The sequence below is a fragment of the Cetorhinus maximus genome, chromosome 5 (assembly GCF_964194155.1).
Source record: "Cetorhinus maximus chromosome 5, sCetMax3.hap1.1, whole genome shotgun sequence".
NCBI lineage: Eukaryota > Metazoa > Chordata > Chondrichthyes > Lamniformes > Cetorhinidae > Cetorhinus > Cetorhinus maximus.
In genome coordinates, this window is record NC_135883.1 from 93,675,498 (window position 1) to 93,694,225 (window position 18,728).

At 42.6% G+C, this 18,728-nt stretch overlaps 1 protein-coding gene across 2 annotated transcripts in view; it reads left to right on the forward strand.

The window, feature by feature from the left end:
• Positions 1–18,496, forward strand: part of LOC144680806 (BSD domain-containing protein 1-like) — a 28,248-nt gene extending 9,752 nt beyond the window's left edge. For both annotated transcript variants that reach the window (XM_078542208.1, XM_078542207.1), the window contains exons 7-12: positions 525–631; positions 1,112–1,180; positions 3,045–3,126; positions 3,260–3,760; positions 18,138–18,241; positions 18,331–18,496. In XM_078542208.1, coding sequence (XP_078398334.1) covers positions 525–631; positions 1,112–1,180; positions 3,045–3,126; positions 3,260–3,760; positions 18,138–18,241; positions 18,331–18,375 — 908 coding nt within the window. In that variant the 3' untranslated portion in view covers positions 18,376–18,496. The remainder of the gene's footprint in view (positions 1–524; positions 632–1,111; positions 1,181–3,044; positions 3,127–3,259; positions 3,761–18,137; positions 18,242–18,330) is intronic.
• Positions 18,497–18,728: the final 232 nt, after the last annotated feature.

An 18,728-nucleotide genomic window follows, 5' to 3' on the forward strand; every position in this document is an offset into this window, starting at 1 on the left:
TATTGCCAATCTATAATTGCCCTTTGCATTTTTAAGAGTCAACCACATTGCTATGGGTCTGGAGTCACATGTAGGCCAGACCAGGTAAGGACAGCAGATTTCCTTCCCTAAAGGACATTAGTGAACCAGATGGGTTTTAATAGACAATGGTTTCGTGGTCATCATTAGACTTTTAATTCCAGGTATTCCACCACCTGCCATGGTGGGATTCGAACCCGGGTCCACCAGAGCATTACCCTGGGTCTCTGGATTACCAGTCCAGTGGCAATACCACTATGCCACCACCTCGTTTTCTGAAAGTGCCTGATGAGAAAACCAGTGCTTGTAATGTGCGTTAGCCAAATACTAGTGAGTAACCTTGGTCTAATGTCAGGAAACATTTTTCTGTACTTCAAAATATTCAAACATACTTCAGCTATTTCCTGCAAATTGAAAACTGAATTTCAGAGATGGCCTGTTTTCAGAGACAATTTGGATTAGTTCATTTTTTTTCTTATTCTATGTAAATCTTTTTATGTCTGCAGAACAATATAACTTCTGGTTGTTGACCTTCAGCTTGGAAGATGAGAAGTGTGCAATATCAGATCTCTTGGTCAATAGCCCACCAATAAGAGATCTTTACACAAAACTGGTATGTTTAACAAAAAATGTTTTTAGTGAATTAAAATACCTAGTAAGTTGCATGCAATATACATATGCAAAGACAGATTTCATTTTCAGCTCCTTACCATAGACTACTTTGCATCAGTCTGAAAAAAATGGATGATGGAGCAAAAAAATTTTTTTCAAATTGCTGCAAAAAATATTCAAATTCAGTTTGAAAGAACAATTGTAATTTTATAATATTGTTCCTGTAAAGTTAATACATTGTGGTCTAGTCAAGGGGCAGAAATTTTATATTCTTTCAAGGATCCACTTGCAACCTCACGTCTGTGAAAGAATTGAGCTATGCTAATTTAAGCAGACCTGTCAAGTTTATGTAGCTCATGAGAAGCATTATTTTATTAAAAGACTCTTCTTTCACATCTGTGCTTTAACTTAGTTTGGAATGCACAATACAAAGAATCCATGTTGTTTGATTTGGTTGTTTTGTTTTAAATGTTTTTGGCAGGTTCCTTCTGAAGTTACTCATGCTGACTTTTGGTGTCGATATTTCTACAGAGTCCATCAGCTTCATCAGGTCAGGATTGCAATGGATTGACATTTTCTGACAAGACAGTAAAGATGGGCAGTATGGGTACCAAAATTAATTTCAGCATCTCTGGGTAGTGATGGTGGAATGGAGGAGTGAAAATAAACAACTGCTGTGAATGCCCTGTTTTAGATGGCAGGTGAGGAGTAGGTCATGCTTGGCTGTGGCACCCTGTGTGATCAAATGGCTAGTTACCCCAGAATATCGCTCATAGTAAGGTTGATTGTTGGAAGACTATCATCATTCAAGAAAATGTGCTGTACCATGATTCACCTTTTTCAAGAGTGAGAAATGATAAGGACAGAAAATCAGAGACCAAGTCTGACAAGAAAGAAAATGGGATTTGGGGGCGGAGGGTTGGGGTGCTGTGAAATGCGCTATTGGTGAAACTCGGGGTAGCAGTTCTGGCCAAATATTCTACTAAATATTGTGTTTCTGTAACTAAAAGCATTTGTAATAAATCTATGTCACTTCCAGACTAGTGATGCTGACTATTTTTCTTAGTAGAATAGCGCTATCAAATTGACTTGGGTAGAAGTAAGCTTATGATACTAGCAACCAAAATGTTTTCTCTTGAGTAATTCCACAATCCCACATTATCAGCGGGTACAGGACTGTTGAATGTTGTAGCTATGTTTCCAACTCATTTATCTTCCAAGTGACTTCCTCCACTGGGACTATATACTGAGATAGCAGAATCAACCCTTCGTGTGCCTTTAATACTATCCGAAGTAGAGATAAAGCTATGCAACAATTGAGTTCATTGGAACACTGCATTTATAAGGGCCATCACTGGTAGCCTCCAAGCAGTGCTGCCTGCATTTAGTATAAATGGCCCTTACTGATGGGACTGAGTGTTCAAGTAGCCATGTTGTTCAAGTAGCAATTCAGATCTATCATTTCTGGCCTTAACAAACACTCTGCAGATGTAAGCATGGTCTGGTAGGTGGCAAATTGAAGTCAAAGAGCTTCTGCAATATTTAAAGGGACATGATAGTTAATATTAATAACAGTATTTTAATCACAAGTCACTTTCACAGTCCAAGGGCCGATTTGCAATGTAACTTGAAACAAAAAGTTCATATATAATCTAAATAATCAAGTTAAAAACATGGAAACAGGTAACAAGTCATGTAATAACAAAAATAGACAAGCAAATTCAGCAGGGCCAGAAATTTCCCCCCGTCGGGGGGGTTGCGCAGGGGTGGGTGCAAAACCGATCGGGTCCGCGCTGCCATTTTACGTGGGCGGGCCAATTAAGGCTCGCCCATAGTGACGCGCGTCCGGAAACGCGGAGGTGCCTCAGATTTGTTATGGAAATTTGAATAGAGGTGGGAAAAAAATTTAAGGACGTGTCGCCTCATGTGAGACTGTCACATGAGCTGGAACATGTCCATTATTTATTTCAAAAATTTTTATTTAAATAATAAACCCTTCATGAAACCTCATCCCGCCCATGGATGAGGTTTCATGAAAAACGCGAAGGGCGCCTGGGCTCTTCGCCTGCCCACCAACCTTAAGGTTGGACGGGCAGCTCAGTTAATTACTTTAATTTTTAACAGACCTTAATAGGCCTTTGACAGTGCGGCGGGCGGGCAGCTGAGTCGGCTGCGCGCCTGCCAAACTGAATATCTGAATGACGTGCGGTGATGTCGGGGACACCCGCCCGAGGTCACCGCGCATCATTTTACATGTCGGCGAGCGCCCCCCGCCCCCCGCTCGTCGACGGGAAAATGCTGACCCAGGTAACAGGGAAGTAGTGGATGGGATATAAATAGAAGGAATATTAAGTTAAAATTGTATGAGAATTACAAACAAATACATCTTATTACTTTTTGTAACTCTTGTTTAGGAGGAAGCTAGGAGAACAGCTTTAAAAGAGAGAGCAGAACAAAGCACATATTCTGAAGACCTTAAATGGGAAGATGACGAAGGTATAGGACTGAACTATAAACTCCTTACTCCAATGTGGAGATTTATTTAAGTGAATCTTGTGTACATAGAACAGTACAATGAAGTAAGGAATTCAAAATTGCTAACTTTTTTGCTTCATATTTTCATCCTTAGATGAGTGGGATGGTACAAGTGTATCCTTGGCTGCTACTTTTCGACCCAACAACCTAAATATAGTAACTAAGGACAGGCACAGTAAAATACTTGAACAACAAGGAAACAAAGTGGAAGAGACTGGCTTGGGAGTCAATGTGACAGGTCTTTCTGAAAGCACGTCAAGTGAAATGCAGCCACTTGCATTGCTTTCTGTTGAGGACAATAAAGGAATCCAATGTAAACCCCCGGTAGGAGAAACTATCCAGATGTTGGAATCGTTTTTGGAAATTAAGAGGAAACATGAAAATAAAAGTGTTTTGCAAGAAGAATTGCGTTACAAACTATTTGCAGATGAAGGCCTAAGTATCAGTGAGGACACTCCAGGCTTTGAAGAGTACCCTGTATCCACTCTTGAGCTGAAAAATCATGATAGTATCCATTTACATTCTGACACTGCTCAAAATGCGACAGTAGAATTAAATTCTAATATTGATGAATCTGCTTTTATAGGTAAAAATGGTGAGTATTTTACTTCAAATTATATATTAAACTTAACTGTATTTTTCATGGGCCTGAATTTTACCCCTGGCGGGCGCGTGCGATCGGTGAGCCCATGACCGGTTTTATTTTATTTCATCACGGAAATTTCATCCCGCCTTTGGATGAGGTTTGATGAAAAATGCAAAGGCCACCTGGCCGATTTGCCCGTCCGTCAACCATAAGGCTTGATGGGCAACGAAAAATCGGAGTCAGTTGCACCGTTAATGGGCTTAACTTGTTGGTGGGTGCACTGAGCGAAATATCACGCCATGACCCGACGTCTTCTTACACAGTTTTCTGCCCGATCGGGCGGGGTGACTGCCCGCCCGCATGGTGTAAAATTCTGCCCATATAGTTTGATTTTTTTAAAAAATGTCTTAGTCTTTTTCTGCCAATCTTACCCATTCTCTCCTGAAGGTTTCAGTTCCCTGCTTCAGGACAGTTTGATGGGCACCAGTCACCCTCTGGTACCTAGCACAAATGACCATGCTTCAAATTTGCACCTTGTCATTGAGTGCCAGCGTGCTGTTTGACAGTTGAGCTTCATAGAAGATTCTAGCATGTATTCAACATGTCCCTCACAAGCTTACTTGTAGTAGTTCCTGGACTGCCATCAGGAATGGGAACCATGGTTGATTTTCCCCTCTCTAACTCAAGACAGCTAAGACCAGTTGTGGTATCACTACTGGCAAACTGGCTGAAATTATCAAACTTGGCGCAGAACATAAATTGAATTTGAGATCAGTCTAAACGTTCACTGCCATGGTTTGTTGAGTAATTCAGGAGCTTTTTGATTTTTAATTCTCTGCACAATTTCTTGTGTTTAAACATCACTTAAGGTAGATGCGGAATCTATTTAAATTAAAAGTTTTACGTTTAGGTCAGACTTCCTGTTTATGTCACACTTTCTCTGTCATACCATGTCTGTCACTTTTCAAATTTCCTGTTTCAGAGGGAGATTTCCATTAGTGGTGATTCAGGCCTCCAATCTGAGCCTCCCAGCTGTGTTGTGCTGTGGCGCAAAACTATCGTTAATATGTAATCTATGATTAACTGCAGTTAATCATGGGAAAAATTTGATTCATTTGTGGGATGCAGACATCACTGGTGAAGCCAACATTTATTGCTCATCCCTAAATGCCTTTGAGAACGTGTTGGTGAGCTGTCTTCTTGAACTGCTGCAGTCCATCTGGTATATGTACACCCACAGTGCTATCAGGAAGAGAGTTTCAAGATTTTGAGCCAGCAACAATGAAGGGACAGCAATATAATTCCAAGTTAGGATTGTGTGTAACTTGGAGGGGAATTTGCTGGTGGTGGTGTTCCCATGCGCTGTATCCTTTGTTGTTCTAGGTGGGACAGTCGCAGGTTTGGAAGCTGCTGTGAAAGAAGCCTTGGCAAGTTGCTACAATGAATCTTAAGGATGGTTCACACTGTTTCCACTGTGTGTTGGTGGTGGAGGAAGAGAATGGTGGGTAGGTTGCCAATCAAGCTGCTTTGTTCTAGATGCTTCAAGCTTCTTGAGATTTGTTGGAGCTGCACTCATCCAATCAAGTGGAGAGTACTTGTGCCTTGAGATGATGAAAAGGCTTTGGAGGGTCAGGAAGTCTGCAGAATTCCCAGCCTCTGTCCTGCTCTTGGATCCATACTATTTATATGGGTGGTCCAGTTAGGTCTCTGATCAATGGTCATCACTAGAATGTTGATGGTGGGTTTTTGTTTTTAAACAGTGATCCTGTTGAATGTCAAGAGAAGGTGGTTAGACTCACCCTTGTTGGTGATAGTCATTATCTGGCACTTAGGTGGTACGAACGTTACTTGCCACTTATCAGCAAAAATCCAGATCTTGCTGCATCTCTCGCACAGTCTGCTTCATTATCTGAGGAGTTGTTAATGATACTGAACACTCTCCAGTCATCGGCAACATCTCTATTTCTGAGCTTATGATGGAAGGTCATTAATGAAGCAGCTGAAGGTGATTGAGCCTAGGACCTTATTTAAGGAACTCCTGCAGTGAAATTCTGAGGCTGGCCTCCAACAAACCACAATCATCTTCCTTTGGGTTAGGTATGTTTCCTGCCATTGAAGAGTTCTTCCCCTGAGTCTTATTGACTTCAATTTTGATGACACACATGGTCAAATGCTGCCTTGATGTCAAGGGCAGTCACTCTCACCTCGCTTCTTGAGTTTAGCTCTTTGTTCCATGTTTGGACCAAGGCTGTAATGAGATCTGGAGCTAACTGGTCCTGGTGGAACCCAAATTGAGCATCAGTGAGTAGGTGGAGCTTGACTGCACTGTTGACAACACCCCCCCCCTGCCCCATCACTTTGTTGATGATTGAAAGCAGGCTCACTGTAACTGGCTGGATTGGATTTGTCCTTTTTTTTGTGGACAGGGTATACGTGGGTAATTTTACAGGTAGATGCCAGTGTTGTAGCTGTACAGGAACAGCTTGCCTAAGGGTGCAGCTAGTTCTGGAGCACAGCCAGAATGTTGTCAGGGCCTATAGCCTTTGCTTTATCCAATGCGCGCTCAACTGTTTCTTGACAGCAAGTGAATTAAATGAAGTGAACTGACTTCTGTGATGGTCAGAACCTCGGAGCGATGGAGGTGGATCCATCCACTTAGCACTTCTGGCTGAAGATGGTTGCAAATGCATCAGCATTGTTGATGCTTGTCATGCTGGGCATCCCCCATCCATGAGGATGGAGATGTTTTGGAGCCACATCCTCCGGCTAGTTACTTAACTGTCCACCACCATTTTTGACTGGATGTGGTAGGACTGCAGAACTTTGATCTAATCTGTTGGTTGTGAGATTCCTTAGCTCTGTATGTAGCATGCTGCTTCTGTCTGTAGTCCTGTGTTGGAGCTTCATGAGTTTGACATCTCATTTTTAGTTTTGCTTAGTGCTGTTTCTGACATGCTGTCCTGCACTCATCATTGAACCATAGTTGTTCCCCTGATGATGGAAATGGTAGTTTGGGGGATATGCTGGGCGATGAGGTTACAAATTGTCTTGGAATACAATTCTGCTGCTCCTGATGACCCACAGTGCCTCATGGATACCCAGTTTTGTGCTCCTAAATCTGATCTGAACCTTCCCCATTTATTATGGTAGTCGTGTCACACAACATGGAGGATGTGCTTAGTGTTAAGATGGGACTTGTCTCCACAAAGCCTCTGTGATGGTCAACCCTACAAATACTGTCATGGATAGATCCATCTTCAACAGGAAGGTTGGTGAGAATTTGGCCAGCGTACGTTTTTCCTTCTTATTAGTTCTCTCATCACATGCTACACACCCAGTCTGGAAGCTGTGCCTTTTAGGACCCAGCCAGCTCAGTCAGTAGGTGGTGCTACTGAGGCACTCTTAGTGATGGACATTGAAGTCCCCCATCCAGAGTACATTATGTGCTCTTGCCACCTTCAGTGCTGCTCCCAAGTGGTGTTCAACATGGAGCAGAACTGATTCATTTGCTGAGGGAGTATAGTAGATGGTAATTAGCAAGATGTTTTCTTGCCCATGTTTGACCTGGTGTCATGAGACTTTATTGGGTCCGAAGTCAATGTTAGGACTTTCATGGCCACTCCCTCCTGACTGTATACTACTGTGCTGTCACCTCAGATGGTTCTGTGCTACTGGTGGGACAGGACGTGGAGGGGAGCCTGTGATGTTGTCTGACAGGTACGATTTGGTGAATAAGACTATGGCTGTTGCTTGATTGCTCTGTGGAACAGTTCACCCACTTTGGCACAAGTCCCTAGATGTTAGTGAGGAGGACTTGCTGAGTCGACTGGCCTATGTGTGCCTTTGTCATATCTGGGGCCTTGGCCGATGCTGGGTGGTCAGACTGGTCTTATTCTTATTTGGCTTTTCTATAGCGGTTTAATACAACTGAGTGGTTTTCTAGGACATTTCAGAGGGCAGTTAAGAGCCAACCACATTGCTGTGGCTCTGGAGTCACATGTAGATGAGACTGGGTAAGGATGGCAGATTTTCATTCCTAAAGGATGTTAGTGAACCAGATGTGATTGTACACATTCCAGTACTTTCATGGTCACCATGCTTCCCTTTGAACTCTAGATTTTATTTAATTCAATGGACCAGAACCTCCGAGGGGTGGCAATCACTGTTGGATTGCCACTATCCTTTTTTTACTCACCCTAGTCAGGAGCTGCACGTTTCTCACCTGACCTTCCAACGCAGGCCTGTTAATAGATGTGCAGTGGAGCTGCTTTTGGCACCCTTCTTTACAGGGCAGCAGCTTCGAGGGAAGTGAAGCCACACACCCTTTTTACGGCACTAGCTGCCGTAAACGGGGTAAATTTAAAGCTCCAAACTACTTTGAGAAGCCAGGGAGAAGGTAAGTGTGAGCGGTAAGTGGGGAGGGCGGGGTGGGGGTGGTAGCGGTGTAGGGTGGGGCGAGGGGTAGGATGTGTTGGCAGGTGGGGAGGAGGGTGCAGGTTGCGGGGTAGGATGTGTTGGAGGAGTAGGATGTGTTGGAGGAGTAGGATGTGTTGGAGGGTGTAGGATGGGTTGGGAGGGTAGGATGATTAGTCAGAGGCTGGGGAGGATAGTCGGGGGATTGTGGGCTTGGTTGGGAGAGTTGTCGGGGGTAGTGAATGGTCGGGTGTGGGGGATAGTTGGGGGTTCGAGAGGATGGTTCGGGATGGGGGGTTATCAGGGAAGTGGGGAGGGCAGTCTTGCAGGGGTCGGGGGACTGGTCCAGAGGGAGTGTGGGGGATGTAGTCGGGTTGTCAAGTGGGGGTTTGCGGGGGGTGGTTATTAGTATAGCTACCTAGAAGTGAACAGTGGTTTTAATCTTTCTAACTTTTCCTGGGTAACTATACTTCTAAGAGAGTCAGAACCATCCGAAGTCTCCAGTTTAAAACGGAGTATCGGATGGTTTCTAGTGCAGGGTATTTGCTTATCGAAGCTTTGAACTTCCCGGGCAATTCCCATGAAGTCCTTGTGCATCTTCTGGAATACCTCCCTGATACAACCCCCCAGAGATTGAAAGTTCTGAGCCAATGATTTTAAATTCCCTAGCTGCCATGGTGGAATTTGAACTCGTCTCTGGATCTGTTGTCTAGTCTCTGGATTACTAGTCCAGTAGCATAATCACCATGCAACCGTACTATGTGACAGCTGAGATATTTTTAGTCACAACTCCCTATTCACGTTGCCACCTGTTTTTACCACCATCCCTCTCACTTGTACTGCTGATATACTTCCATGTCAGCCTAAATGCCTCTTCTGCTTGCTCACTCCTTTCCAGGTGACATTGTGTGCCCAATGTAATTTGAGAGCCCTCAGTCTTCATCTATTATGGACCATAACTTCCTTGGAGTGGCAATCAGCGTCAGATTGTCACTCTGTGCCCAATTACTTACGCACAATTTCTTCTGGGCTTGTCCTGCCAGATCTTCCAACTCAGGCCGGGCATGATCCAGGCAGCAGAAATGTCCCCGAAGCTCAGCGTCGCAGTCCAGCAGAGTTGGATTGAAGAAGAGTGTGCTCCCTTTTTTTAACAGCACCAGCCACTGTGGGGGAGGGAGGGGGAGGGGGGGGGGGGTGGTGTTGGACATCGGAGTTGGGGGTAGGCAGGTGGTGGTGGGGGGATGTTGGCACTGCGGTGGAGGGTGGGGTGGGGGGAGGTGTTTGGGTCAGTGGGGGGAGGGTTGGGTCGGGGGAATCCCATGGGGAGTCAGGGGACTGGGGAATACCGTATTGGGATGTGGGGAATACCATGCTGGGGGGATAGTTGGAGGTGGGGAGACATCCCTGGGTGGGTCGGTGGGGGGAATCCCCTCTGGGAGGACCAGTCTGTGTCTTTACAATAGTTACTCATAAGTTAGAAAAGGTTTTAATTCTTCTAAATTTTTCTGAGTACCTATTGGTGTAACACAGCCGGAACCATCCGAAGTTTGCAATTTAAATCGCAAACTTCGAATGGTTCCTAGAGCAGAGCAATGCCCAGAGGAAGTTTACACTTCTGGGCAATTGCCATGCAAACCCTGACCTTTGAAGTTCCGAGAGGGGTCCCCCAGCACATCTTTGGGGTACCCCCCAAACCTGACACAGGGGAGCTCGAAGGTTTCGGCCCTATATCTCATGCCCAATGAGCCGTCTTTTTCAAACAAAAACAGAAAATGCTGGAAAAACTCAGCAGGTCTGGCAGCATCTGTGGAAAGAGAAAAACAGAGTTAATGTTTCGAGTCCACATGACCCTTCCTTCTTCAGAGCCCTCTTTTTGTTCTGGTTTCCCAGCACTAAGCTAGGAATCCACACAGTGCTTGTACTGTGCAAATGCTGTGTAGAGAACATGATTGATGGCAGGGATGCCACAAAGAGTTATGGATGACAATCGTGGGGTCGGATGGATGCAAGGGAGGCAATTTGCCAACTGCGAGGACAGTGCTTTATAAAGCTGGGAATGCAGCTGAATTTTGGGATATTGTGCTGGGGAAGAGCAAATGATTCTCCTTGGCTCGTGGTGATTGTAGAACATTCAGTAGGATAGTTGGGAGGTATAGAGCTTTAATAGAGGGCATAGGGCTGAATGATGGAAGATTATAGGGGTGATAGTGGGAAGGAACTTTTGTGAGAGAGTGAGGCAAGTTTCTTCCAGCCATTAGCTGACCTCCTCCACAAGTTCTCCTTCACAACTTCTTATTCCATTAGTTTTTTTTTAAAGTGATGCTTCCAATACTTTATTTTTTTTTTTAAACCCTCCCATTTGATATTTGTAATTTTTAGTCCTGCTCATAGTCTTGGTTTCCCATGAAGTACAGCTGTCCTGTTTTTTTCTCGGTCCTGATCTGTATTCTGTGTTTGTTTTAGGTTCACATTGTACTTTTCATGATTTTTAAAGGGTGCATTTACACTATAAGCTTAGCATTTGTGTTAATGCCAAACAAATACAATGTAATTTATGTGTTAATCAAAGCAATCTCCTTTTGCTGGGCTCTGGAGTCAGAATGGCTCTGATTCCAGATTTGTTTGCATTTATGCTTCAAGGAGCTCCTTGTATTAGTTTTTCTTGAATAATAGATGTGAGTTTTTTTTTGTGTATTTTGCTGACCTTCTAGTATTTAATCTAATATAATAAATACCTAATATTTTTCTTTTAATAACTACTGTATTTTAGTCTTGCTCCCAGTAGTTGAGGCCAGAATATTACGCTTATGGGGCGCGTGCGCACCCAACCCAAACGAACATAAAATGATGCGCGATGACATCGGGCGAGTGTCCTGACGTCATCGCGCACCGGCGGGAGTCAGCAGTACACCCACCAACAAGTAACGAGCCTATAAAGGCCATTAGCAATGTAATTGAATTAAATTTTTCGCTGCCCGTCCAACCTTATGATTAGCGGGCAGGCTAAAAGGCCAAGTGGCCTTTGCATTTTTTGCAAAACCTCATCCACGAGCGGGATGAAGTTTGAATGCGTTATTTATTTTTTAAAAAATGTTCATACTAACTTCTAACATGTCCCTGCTCATGTGACAGAGTCACATTTATTAACATCTTAAAATTCTTTTTTAAAAAATATCTTCACTTCCCTGAGGCACGCACCTGCATGAACTTGCATCCTTGGACTCCTTCCTCCACCCCCTCAAACAGGCAGTGCTGAGCGCTGCAGCGCGCGTTTCACGCTAACCGAGCCCGTCCGACGAGGGCAAAATCCTGGCCTGAGTTTTTATTTTGGTCCCATTTCTGCATTGTTTTTAAAATACTCCTGTCATCATTATAAAACAGCATTTTATCTGACATCTCTTTGTCCTTGTCATTGATGATTCACTTATGTTTTTAAAAAAAAATCTTGTCACACCACTCCATATTAGGACTTTGTCAATCATGCAAAATCACAGAACTGTTATGACACAGAAGGAGGCCATTCGGCCCATTGTGTCTGCAGTGGCTCTCCAAATGAGCATTAGGACTTAGTGCCATTCTCCTGCCTTTTCCCAGGAACCTTGCAGATTATTTCTATTTAAATAATCACCTAATGCCCTCTTGCATGCCTCAATTGAACCTGCCTCCACCATGCTTTCAGGTAGTGCACTCCAGACCTGAACCACTTGTGTGAAAAAGTTTTTTTTCTCACATCAAATTTTCTTCTTTTGCAAATCACTTTAAATCTGTGCCCTCTTGTTCTCAATCCTTTCACAAGAAGGGAAAGTTTCTCCCTATCTACTCTATCCAGCCCCCTCATGATTTTGAGCACCTCTTATCAAATCTCCTCTTGGCCTTCTCCTGTTTAAGGAGAACAGTCTCAACCTCACCAATCTATCTATGTAACTGAAGTTTCTCATCCCTGGAACCATTCTTCTAAACCTCCTGAACTCTCTTCAATGCGATCGCATCCTTCTATAGTGTGGCACCCAGAACTGTACACAATACTCCAGCTCAGGTCTAACTAGCATCTTATATAAGCTCATTATAGCCTCCCTGCTCTTGTACTCTGTGCCCCTATTAATAAAGCCCAGGATACTGTATACTTTATTAGCTGCTCTCTCCACCTGTCCTGCCACCTTCAATGATCTATGCAAACATACACCCAGGTCCCTCTGCTCCAGCACACCCTTAATAATTGTACCCCATACTTTATATTGCCTCTTCATGTTCTTCCTACCAAAATGCATTACCTCGCAATTCTCCACATTGAACTTCATCTGCCACATATCTACCCACTCCACCAACTTGCCTGTATCCTTTTGAAGTTCTATACTGTTCTCCTTGCAGTTTACAATGCTTCCAAGTTCTGTATCATCCACAAGCTTTGAAATTGTTTCCTGTACACCAAGATCTAGATCATGAATATATATCAGGAAAAGCAAGAGTCCCAATACCAACCACTGGGGAATTCCACTACAAACCTTCCTCCAACCTGAAAAATATCCATTAGTCATTACCCTCTGTTTCCTATTACTCAGCCAATTTTGTATCCATGGTGCTACTGCCTCTTTTATTCCATGAACTATAACTTTTCTGTTATGTGGCACTGTATTGAATGCCTTTTGAAAGTCTACGTATACCACATCAACAGCATTACCCTCACCTACCCTCTGTTACCTCTTCAAAAAAACTTCTGTAAGTTAGTTGAACATGATTTCCCCTTTAGAAATCCATGCTGGCTCTTCCTAATCACCCCACATTTTTGCACGTGACTATTAATTCTATCCTGAATAATTGTTTCTAGAAGCTTCCCCACCACTGAAGTTAAACTGACTAGTCTGTAATTGCTGGGCTTATCCTTACAACCTTTTCTGAACACAGGCATAATGTTTGCAATTCTCCAGTCCTCTGGCATGACTCCTGACTCTAGCGAAGACTGAAAGATTATGGCGAGTGCCCCTTCAATTTCCACACTTTCTTCCTTCAAAATCCTTGGAGGCATCTCACTTGGGCCTTGTCAACTTTAAGTATTCACAGGTTATCCAACACTTCCTCATTATTAATTTTGAACCCTTCTAGTGACAGAGTTTCCTCTTCTGTCACCGTGGCCTTGGTAGTATCTGCTTCCTTGGTAATCCTGAACTGATGCCATAATTTTATACTTGCCTTCTAATGCTGGTTGACCTGTTGCTCCTATAAACTTCATCTTCTAGTTCATGTTTCTTTTGCAATGAGGTGGCATTTTTTGCTCCTCCACAATGATGCCTTTCATAATTTTGTTTAAAATCCCTAACATTTTGCTTCCAGTAATAAATTGTAGCCTTGTTCTGCCTACCACTGCGATGTGAAAAAGACACCGGGGTTTCATTATCCATCTTATTTACAGAATTTTGTGAACCTAGAAAAGGCACCGTGCTAAATATACTCAACTTTGCTGATCTGCCGGTCCATTTGTTTTTTTAATTAAACTATTAAGTCTATATATCTGAAATTATTTTCTTTGGAAGCTGTGCCAGCTGTGGAGATAATAACCAGTTTACTTTAAACCTTTTAATGTCTCTGACAAAACAGAGGTACAATTGAGACCAAAATTTTAAATTTAAAATGCTTTCTGTAATTCTGCAACAGACTTACACTGATGTAATATTGATTTTTCACTAATTAAGATATTTTGTGTTAGACATGACAGAGAATCTAAACTGGTTTTATCTTGCATTGTTGAAACAGAGGTAAGCCAGTTGTTCACTTGGCCTTGAGGCTATACGACTTCTGAGTTAATTGCTGTGACACTAATAACCTCTAATATTACAGAGGTAAAGCCCATCAGATGTAAGTAACTTTACTGTAATAACTGTATAGAACTTTGACGGTTCTTTATTGATTTTTTTCAAAATTTGAAAATTTTGTTTTTACTTTCACAGGTTTACAATTAATTTTTAGCCGTTCTTAAGCAAATCATTCTCTAGAAGTCTAAATATTGATGTGGCCACATAATAGAAATGAGCAGGCTCATTTAGTTAATTTTAACTTATTAAGGACAGGTACAACAGCACTGGATAAGTTATGTCATTATGATACAAACAGGTGAACAGGGTAGTTCAGTGTTGAGATCTTATCAAAGACTGTCACAAGTTTATTTGGAGGTGAAGTCGATTGTTTAGGAAGATGCTCATAAGAGGCAGCTACTAGACTGGTGCTCACAAGAAAGGCGGATGAAAGGCTGAATATGATTTGGAAGACTAAAAGCTAGCCATTTGTTATAGAGACTGTTGAAAACTCTGACACCAAGTTTAGTCTCATTACCACCCCGTTGATGCTTATAAACAGGCCAACGTGAGACAAGTATTGCAAAACAAAATGCTAGTGCAATGATGGGCACTGGTTTTTGGGAGGTTCTCCATTTAGGTGGCCAATGCTGTTGCCTGAAATAGATGGGGGCCTAATTAAACTATTAAAAAAGGGCACAGGTGATATAATTAGAACCTTGGTGATTTTCGGGTAAATCGGCTCTGACAACACAACTTCCTCAAATCACCCACAAATCAAGGGCAGTACAGATTAGGAACTGACAATTTCTAGCACACCCACCTGCTGTAATTTAAAATGCTGAAGTTTGGGAGATACTTTGTTCACAATTTATAATGGCTCATTTTTTTTTTTGAAAAGTGCTTGTATTGACTACACAACCTTCTGAAATCTCAAGGGATACCAATAATGTACTACTTTCAAAATGGGCACCCTTCTAGCAGTTTTGTTCTGGCCAGAAGAACAGAAATTTCATCAATGAGTAGAAAGAGCACATGAAACTGCAGAGAAACCAGCTGGAAGGGTACTGGCTGACAGGAAATTTTACCTTGTCCACCCCCAGCATCTATAGATACAACATGCTTGACTTTTGCACTTCTCTGTGCATAAGGAGGCTGCAATTCTCTAAGGACACTGCCAGCATTATGTTGCTTCCTATAACCTACTGCCAAAACAAACATGTTGCCTGTTGTAGTCGAAGTCACTGCAGCCCTGAATATATTTACCTCCTGCTCCATCCAGTCTGCTGCAGAGGATATTGGTCAGTCTGCAGTTCATACTTGCAATAAGCAAGTGACTGATGCAAGTTTACTAGAACAAATACAGGATACTTTATATTGTTTGTATACAATATAAACATATTTTTGACTCATGGAAAACTGTGAGCGGCACTGGGGTTTACACAGATTACAACTTTCCCCAAGTTCAAGGATTTTTTTATTCATTCATGTGATGTGAGCATCGCGTGTATGGACACCGACCGCTCTGAAGAACTCCTGCAGTAACGTCCTGGGGTTGAGATGATTGACCTCTAACAATCACAACCATCTTCCTTTTGTGCTAGGTATGACTCCAACCAGTGGAGAGTTCCCCCCTCCCCTCCTCGCCCCTGATTCTCATTTACTTGAGTGTTGCTAGGGCTCCTTGATGCCACACTCTCAGCCGCTGCCTTGATGTCAAAGACAGTCACTCTCACTTCACCTATAAAATTTAGTTATTTTATCCATGTTTGGACTGAGGCTCTAATAAGGTCTGGAGCTAAGTGGCTCTGGTGAAACCCAAATTGAGCATCAGTGAGCAGGTTATTCATGAGTAAGTGCCACTTGATAGCACTGTCAACAATCTCTTCATCCACTCTACTGATAAGCAAGAAGAGGCTGAAGGCAGTAATTGAATGGATTGGATTTGTCCTGATTTTTGTGGACAGGACATAACTGAGCAATTTTCCACATTGCTGATACATACTAGTGTTGTTGCTGTACTGGAACAGTCTGGCTAGGGCGTGGTTAGTTCTGGAGTACAAGTTTTCAGTACTATTGCTGGAATATTGTCAGAGCCCATGGCCTGTGCACTATCTAGTGCCTTCAGCCGTTTCTTGATATCACGTGGAGTGAGTCGAATTGGCTGAAAACGGACTTCTGTGATGCAGATGACCTCCGGAGGATGCTGAGATGAATCATTCAGTCAGATTTCTTGACTGAAGATAGTTGCAAATGCTTCTGCCTTGTCTTTTGCTCTGATGTGCTGGGCAGAGCTCCCCCATCATTAAGGATGGGAATATTGGTGGAGTCTCCTCCTCCAATTAGTTGTTTAATTGTCCGTCATCATTCATGACTAGATGTGGCAAGACTACAGAGCTTTGATCTTATATGTTGGTTATGGGATTCGTTAGCTCTGATCATCGCATACTGCTTCCTTGTGTAGTCCTGTGTTGTCGTTTCACCAGCTTGGCACCTCATTTTATGCTTGGTGCTGCTCCTGGACTGCTCTGCTGAATTCTTCTTTGACCCTGACTTAATTAGAGAGAGGGATATGTCGGGCAATGAGGTTACAGATTGTGATTCAATACAATTCTATTGCTGCTGATGGCTCACTTCACTTCTTGTGTACCCAATTTTGAGCTGTTAGATCTGTTCTGAATCTTTCCTATTTAGCACAGTGGTAGTGCCACACACACAATGGAGGGTATCCTCAATGTGAACAAAGGACTGTGCAGTGGTCACTCTTGCTGATATTGTCAAGGACAGATGCATCTGTGACAGGTAAATTGGTGGGGGTGAGTTTAAATATTTTTTTTCCCCTCTTGTTCACCTAGACTTAGTCTGGCAGATGTCCTTCAGGACTCTGCTAGCTCAGTCAGTAGTAGTGCTCCTAAGTCACCCTTGGTAATGGACACTGAAGTTCCTCATCCAGAGTCCTTGCTACCCTCAGTGCTTCTTCTAAGTGGTGTTTAACAAGGAGCACTGAATCATCAGCTGAGGGAGGGCAGTAAGTGATAATCGACTGGAGGTTCTTGCCCATGTTTGACCTGATGCTATGAGACTTCATGGGGTACAGTCAATGTCAGGGACTCTCAGAACCACTCCCTCCTGACTGTGTACCACTAAGCTGCCACTTTTGGTGGGACATTGTCTGTAAGGTATGTTTCAGTGAGCATGACTATGTCATGCATTGCTTGACTAGTCTTGAAAGCTTCCCAATTTTAGCACATCCTCATATTAATGAGGAGGACTTTGCAGGGTTGAATGGTGCCTAGATCAATGCCGAGTAGTCTGTCGATTTTTAATCCTTTCAAATTTTCTGTGGCAATTTGATACAACTTGAGTGGTTACTAGGCCATTTCATAGAGCAGTTAAACATCAATCATTATTACTGTGGTCACGTAGGCAGATTTCCTTCCCTGGAGGGCATTCGTGAACCAGAGGAGCTTTTACAACAGTATTGTAGCTTCATAGTTCTTTACTGAAACTAGCTTGTTAATTCCACATTTATTAATCAATTGAATTTAAATTCCACCAGCTGCCATGGTGGGATTTGAACTCCTGTTCCTGAGCATCAGTCTGGTTCTCTGGATTACTAGTCCGGTAACATCACCACAATGCTCCCATTCCTTCGCACTCGCAATGCGTGTTCTAATGAGGCCCAAGTATTAAATGACTGAAACCGTTTAACGAAGGCATTGGCTGGGCAGTGCAATCGCACCTTCTTCCAGTCATGTGCCTGCTCAAAGTTAAAATTCACCCCACTGTTCCTTCTCTTGTTGACTATAGTTTTGTTTTGGTCAATATATATATTGGTGGAAAAGCCTGCTGCTTAATTAATTTAAATCCACCAGTGGCATGATTGCTAACCATTATGGCATATATTAACTAAAAACAGTGTGACCAACAGGAGAAAAACTTACATCTGCAAGTTCTCAGACAAGGGGAAAAAAAGCCCTGGTTTTTGTAGCTGAAGAATGAGATTTTGAAGGCTGAGCCTGGCCATATCTTGGCCACCGCAAGGTTAAAGCATTGAAGTTTGAGTATAATGGTTGTGACAGTGGGTTTGAAAAGTAAGAATCTATAATATTGATTCATATTTAGAAACTTTTCTCAATGATTAATGAATTGTGTTTTTTTGTCTCGGGCGTATTTTTTTGTTATAGGAAACACTTCAAATGATGTTGAAAACTGGGATGAAGATCTTGATCTGGACATGACTGAAGAGGAAATCCAGATGACTTTATCTCGAGCTGAAGCCTCAGGAGAGGTACTAGTTTTGTTCTGCAATGCTTTTCTGCCTTGATGATTACAGAATGCGAGGTGGCTATGAATAATTTTTTTTTTTCTCTGTTGCAGCTTGAACCTGAAGAGTGGGAAGATTGGGCATGTGAGCAGAAGTGAATTCTTGACATCCAGACAATTACCTATAATATTTATTGTGCATGAGCACAAGTAACTGAGTACTGTGTTACAAGCTGTTGCCATTATTTGAGTGCCATATTAAAAGAGACAACAAACTGTTTGTGGACCACATGATTGTGTTGTTTTGTGAGCTGTTAAACACTTGGCAATCATTTTTATATTGTGCAGTTTTATGAGGTGACTATAGATCTTTCTTTGAACATAACTCAGACCTAATAAGGAATATGAAATTTCAGTAATAAATGCTAATATTGAATACAATTCTGGCAGCCTTGGTTTAATCCACAGCATGCCCATAGCACAATGGATGATTGACTGGCTTTCTTTTAAAA